Here is a 6,448-nt window from a genome sequence, read left to right as displayed (position 1 = left end):
TATCCCCGATACCCATCAAATTTCCCCACACCCAACCGTTGAAAGAGTTTATGCAAGTGTTGTCCCCAAACTACTTTCAGGGACAGAGTGAGGTGCTTAAGCCTTCATTGGACGTAAGCCGCCATCTTGGAATGACCATACTTCTTTACCTTCGCATGAGCTTGTATTTGGATTAACGATGACGCTTGTATTTCCCGCATTTAATCCATATTAACATGTAGCCATTTTAACAACGTAAAGGTGTCACTTTTGTTATTCATTTTGGATTACCAGTTAATTTAAAACAATACTTGTAATAAAAAAACACAGCTACGTGTCTAAAGTTTACTTAAAAGAATACACGCTTTCATTAGATTGGCACAAACAAAAAATTCTCCCGTTTCTGGGTAACTATTTTAACTCACCCAACATATTCGAATTACTTTAAGATGGCCGCCGCGTGCGCACACACCGAGCGACCCGTCTCCTTGCTCAGCCCCTCTATCCTTCCAGCTACTTCTTGGACTTCACCCATCCCAATTCCCAGCCCTAGGTGGAAGAAGTTGTGCGCGCCCTCGACGCTGTCCAACCCCCTAGTCTGAGAGCGTCCCCCTTTGGACTTTGCACGCTCGCGACAGTCACCCCCACTTATCAGCCCGTCCCCTGGGACCGTCGGCGCGCCCCCTCTTTCCCACTTTCCCTCTACCCATCCCTTCGGCTGTGCGCGCCCCCGCTCCTCTCCATCCCACGGAGCTGCGGGCGCGCCCCCGCCTCTCCATCCATCGGTGAGCGCGCGCAGCCCCCTGCTGGCGGCCGCTAACGGTATTTCTTTGGCTTCGCGGAGCCCGATAGGAGAGAGAGAGCACGAGCCGAGACAGCCGGTGGCAGGAGGAGGAGGCCGCCGCGGGGGCAGGACACGAGAGCCCGAGGAGCGCGAGCCCCAGCCCGCCGGGACACAGCTGCACGCCGGTGCCCCGCACTCCACCGCCCCCTGCAGCCGGTTAATGGCCCGGGCCCCCCGGGGCTGCCCCCGCCTGGTAGTTGCGCGGCGCCCGGGACCCCCGACACCCTGGGTTGGACTCCAGAGGACCCGCCGCCCCCGCCCGGACTCCCAGCAGCGGCCACGATGAGGTGAGGAGCCGCCGGTCACCAAGGAGATGCCGCGCTGCGCCGCTATATTTAGGCTTCCATTGAAGAAAAAAAAACTGACTATTCCTCGTTTTAATGCTGCGTGCAGGAGGACCCCTGACCCCCTTGCTGTGAGCCGTGCACGGGTTAATTTAACTTTGTATAATGATTCGCCTGTCACCCGCAGTCCCTGCATCAGGGTTTCTTTTTCATATTTACCTGGTTGAAGGGCAAATACAATAAAGGTGCGGTGCGTGAACGTGGGTGTAAATGCACTGGGTGTGGGTGCTGGTAGTGTTTCTGGTTATTGAGGTGGATCTTATAGCCCATCGTACATTAACATAAAGCTAATATGAAAAAAATCCAGGTGATGCTGTCTCCACTCCTGCCAGGCAGCCACCACACCTGATCACTTGCCTTACCCTGTGCTTTCCAGTAGGTTCATCGCATGTGTTTCTGACATTTTATTTCACATATCTATGCTGCTGGCTTTTCTGTATGTCTCGGCTTTGCATTTCTCCACTGTTAAAGGGGGCGTAGTGTAGAAGGGGACTTTACCCACCAAAGTAGCCACAGATGAGAGTTTTGTATATAACCACTGGCTGTGCATAGAAAAGTGTCCCCGAAGCCCCAGGTGACGGTGTTTTTTTGGGCTCTCGAATAGAACATGCATCTGGTCTTTCAAGGAATAATGTTGGGTTGACAGTGTGTGGTTCCATTAATTGTTAATGGGAATTGAATGTATCAATTGGGCCAACAAGTTGTGAGATGGTGGCAGCAAGAAGACGGGCCTATCTGTTTACGGTCCGGCTTAAAAAGTATGTTGCCAGCCTTGTATCTTTTTTAAAACATGATTTGGGTTTTCGATTCGCATTAAATGGGCGCAGCAGATAGCTCGGGTTTGGGAAACGTATTCCGAAATAAGGGTACGTTCTCAGGATGGAGTTACCCAAATGGAGCCAATACAGGGTAGATTAGTAATAATTGGAGGGGGGGGTGTATCGTGACCCATCTACGCCCTCATTCTGTGCTCAAAGCGTTACATAGAAGCACATACTTAAACATGCTTCCTTGGGGCTGTTGCAGCTCCTCCAGTTAGGTAAGATTCTATTTCTTCTGGCAGCAGAATACCCTCCAACCCGTTTGAAAAATCGCCCTCCGAGTAAGTGAAACCACCATGAGGGTTTTTGGTGTTATTATTAAACCGATCACCGAGAGCTGCGGTAGCTTGTGTGGGCACCTTCGAGAGCCCGGTATTTTCGCTGCTGTGTCTGGTTTGTTGCATTGCAGCAGCTGCCGCTGTTTTTCAACCCTTTCCGTTCGCAATCGATACGCACGAAGCAGAAAACCCCTTCATCGCCCTGGAAAACCCTCGCAACCCCCCAGCCTTCCCCTGCAGGGCTGCGATAACTTGGTGGGTGGAGGTGGAAGGGAGAAATTCTGTTTTTCTCTCGTTATTATTGTGCGAGATGGAGGCTGATACCTGGCGGAGCATCGCTTCTGATTCACGGGGGATGTTCCCATAGCTGTTTTATGAGCAAAACCTGCTCTTGGATTTTGGTGCAAGACTCCGTGAGGAATGTGCCCTGGGATCCTGCTTGCTCTCAGGCTCTGTTGCTGCATTTATGATTTGCCAACCTTGCTGCAGGCCCCAGCCTTTCACGTGAGGCATATGGCCAAGTGGGGCTGGAGGAGGGTTACAGAAAATTGCACTTTCCGCATTATGTATTTTCATGCGCGCTTGGACTTGGGGTCAACCTTTGTATAGAAGATTAATGGACAAGTCGTTTAGAATGTAACCATGTATAGATATGATTCACAGGGTAGGCTCCTTTCCTGTCACACATTACCTCACCATTGCTCAATAACTAGCTTTAATCTTAAAGTTGGATTTTTTTTTTTTTTGTCCAAGGGCCAAGGTTGATGAGATAGATGGCCTTGGGCACAGGGAGCCCTAACTCCGCCTTAATTGGTCAGAATTCCAGTCTGTCCTGCTGTGCCGCATGCAGTACTTAAAGTTCCAGGCTTATTTCTGATAATTTTAAATCGTAGTTTTGTTTACCAGAGTCAGCAAGATGTAAACACTTTAGGTTTATGATTACTCCTCATTTAAGTTACCCGTACGACCAAGCCCAACTTTATAGTTTGTTTTTTAATAAGTGGTTGCGCGATATGCATTTTTCAAGGACCGTGGCACGTTGTTAGACAGTTTGGAAGGATATTTTTGGTAAACGAAGCTCACCGGCAGCAGTATTAGTCTGTGGAGCTCGTGACAAGCGCTCCCCTGTTCTTTCAGCAGCTGTTGTGTCGCATGCCTTCTCCCGCTGCCTGACTGCGCTGGTTGTTCATCAGCTGCTAGGGTCCATGCTGCCGTGGCTGCTAGTTCGAGCGCTTGGTCTGCAGCTTTTTTTTTCTTCTTCAAAGTAGCTCCTAATGTACACTTTTGAAGATTATTTTAATGGCAGGTCTATTGCCGAAGTGAACCCAGGGTTTTACGTGGGGTGCGTCCTTCCGCTTCTCAGACCTAGCAGTAATTAAAAATGAACTTTGAAACGAGTCCCTGCAGGAGGCACTATACTCATGTCCTTAATTGTAATGGCAAAAACACCTATTGATTTCTGAACAATGAATGTGTTTAAAAAAAAAAAAAAAAGTTACGGTAATCAACGTGAGCGGTTTAGTTCCTGCTTACTTTTTATTTTACTTAATCTTGTATTCATTAAAAGTGTTAGCTTATTCCAAGGTGTTGCGCTTTTGCATTATTTTGTTTGCTTGTAGCATATTACTTTTGTTTAATGCATGCTTTGAACAGCGTCGTATTGAAGTGTATGAAAGGCCACGATTGGCTCTCTGGGGTTGATGCTGAAGGCAGTGCGAGGTTCTCATTATGTGTGTCGGGTCATCAACATATTCAGACTTCCTGGTCATCCAATCCTTGGCCTCTCTTCACAGTCCACATAACAATGGTCACACACTCCAGTTCCAGTTGTGATTTTTGTGCAAAAGTGTGTTAACGAGGTACACAGTTGTCAAAATATTGACACGGCATAAGTAAAAGAAAATGCAATTGTTTTCAGGGGAGTGGCAACGTTGTGTGTTTGGAGGTCGGCGAATTGAGGGAGTGCATTCAGGAGAGAGTGAAACGAGGTTGCTGAAGAGGAAAGAAATAAGATACAAGATATGCAGATGGACAAGACGTGGATTGGAAAGGATGTATGAGTGAACATAACAGGAGGGTTTGAGACTGTCTGACCTGTTTCATAGACATCAGAAGTGTTTAATTTACAGCTTACAATTACAGAATATAAAACATTTTCTATGTTATCAGGTCTTGAAAAATCATAAAAATGTTACCAGACCTGCAGGTCTAGTGGATAGGTTAATCTACTCGACCTATCTGAAAAGTGCGTGACCCATACACTGGTCTCAACTTGTGTGACCCTGGGCAAATATGTTTTATTTCAGCGAATTTTTTTTTCCCTTCGTTATCACATTTGAGAGCACTTTTACATGAGTTCAGCATGTCTTTTGTTTGATTTAATAGACAAAACCATTTCTCCATATGCAGTAAGAATCTATCCGACACATAGGTTACACATGATCCCTGACTTGCCTCTACTAACTACATTGTCATCCGGGTTGGGGCAGCGAGGGTGTCCTAGTTCAAGTTTTAAAACTCACTTTTAATAAAATCATGATGTGGTAGTGTACTTTCATTTACAGACCACGTTTTCTATTGAAATGGGCACAGACGTTAGCACAAATGCACTTTTACTGTTAAAATTATACAGCGTACAAACAATGTATGGAAATTGGGTTTCAGCAAATATTTATCATTTGCACTTCATCAAGTGAAGTGTTCTAGTTTTTCATCCTTTTAAAATCTGTTCCCATCACCATTCCGAATTTTGAAAAAAAATATGCTTTCCCAACTACTGAAATGTATTTAGAAACATTTTATGGTTCATTTACAAGCTATTTAAATGTTGTCTGTTAGAAAAACATCCAACAGCCTTTTTATTTCAGACTCAGTACCCAGCAGTTCACTATACAAAACCCTCTAACTTTTCAGTTCAAGAAAGGAAAGCAAACCCCAATCTCCAGGATAAAAGGAAGACAGTTTGTAGGAAGACATAAGCTAACATTTGATCTGTCTTTGAACACACAGCAAATGTGACAAGATAAAGATGTAAAGGCATCAGTATTGTTCATTCATTGATTCATTCAAAGATGGAAAGGCATCAATATTGTTCATTCACACGAATGAACAGAACACCCGTTTGCCAGCACAGGTCAGTGGGTCCCACAAATAGCTCGCCATGAAAAAATGTGACCCGGCATAGCGAGTTGGTGAGTAGGATTCTCGATGCCTGATTATTTACACCAAAATCATTGTTACACTTTTTTTTTTTTTTTTTTTTTTTTTTACTGCCTACAACCATAGACCTGACCGGTTTTAGATGCATAAAAGCAATGGGTTGTTCCCGAGCAAGAAAAAATCAGTGTCCAATATAAAAGTAAAAATTATGTAAGAACAGAGTCCAATCCGTGTATATATAAGCAATATTCTTCTTTATTGTCTTGGTTGTCAGGGTCTCGTATTTTACAAACAGACCAAGGATGTTTGCAGCTAACACGTGTTTCGTCTTAGGGCAAGTGGCCCAAACGACTTCCTCAGGGCATAAAAAGTATATACTCTGCTTAAATAACATGTGATACAAAGGTATTCGTCGCGAGTAGGATGAATATTTCGGTCAGTATTCATCAACAGTAAAATTGCAAAGCCAAATATCTGAAAAGTAAATAAAAGCTCAGGTGTGACTCCAGGAGTATGACCCAGTCAGCGTATGGTTTCAACGAAGCAATGAGTAATCTGGTGAGCGGAGAGTACTCCGGTGAAGTTCTAGAATCAGGTGCGGGTAAAAAAAAGTTTTTTTTTATTTACTTTTCGATATTTGGCTTTGTAATTTTACTGTTGATGAATACTGACCGAAATATTCATTCTACTCGCAACGAATACCTTTGTATCACATGTTATTTAAGCAGAGTATATACTTTTTATGCCCTGAGGAAGTCGTTTGGGCCACATGCCCTAAGACGAAACACGTGTTGGCTGCAAACATCCCTGGTCTGTTTGTAAAATACGAGACCCTGACAACCGAGACAAGAAAGAAGAATATTCCTTATATATACGGATTGGACTCTGTTCTTACATAATTGTTACTTTTATATTGGACGCTGATTTTTTTTTTTTTTTTTTTCTTGCTCGGGAACAACCCATTGCTTTTATGTTTATCGTCAGTTACCTTGTGTAACTGAGGATTTTGGGATCAAAAGTAGC

General features: G+C 44.5%; 1 protein-coding gene across 2 annotated transcripts in view; it reads left to right on the top strand.

The window, feature by feature from the left end:
• The first annotated feature begins 513 nt into the window (after window positions 1–513).
• Window positions 514–6,448, top strand: part of ENAH (ENAH actin regulator) — a 668,777-nt gene continuing 662,842 nt past the window's right edge. Inside the window, exon 1 of one of the 2 annotated variants that reach the window (XM_085610395.1) lies at window positions 514–1,110. In XM_085610395.1, coding sequence (XP_085466521.1) covers window positions 1,106–1,110 — 5 coding nt within the window. In that variant the 5' untranslated portion in view covers window positions 514–1,105. The remainder of the gene's footprint in view (window positions 1,111–6,448) is intronic. The other variant, XM_085610392.1, reaches the window with a different exon arrangement.

Source organism: Triturus cristatus, chromosome 6 (genome assembly GCF_964204655.1).
Source record: "Triturus cristatus chromosome 6, aTriCri1.1, whole genome shotgun sequence".
Lineage (NCBI taxonomy): Eukaryota > Metazoa > Chordata > Amphibia > Caudata > Salamandridae > Triturus > Triturus cristatus.
The sequence above is the reverse complement of the archived record's forward strand: the minus strand, read 5'-3'. Positions and strand labels throughout refer to the sequence as shown.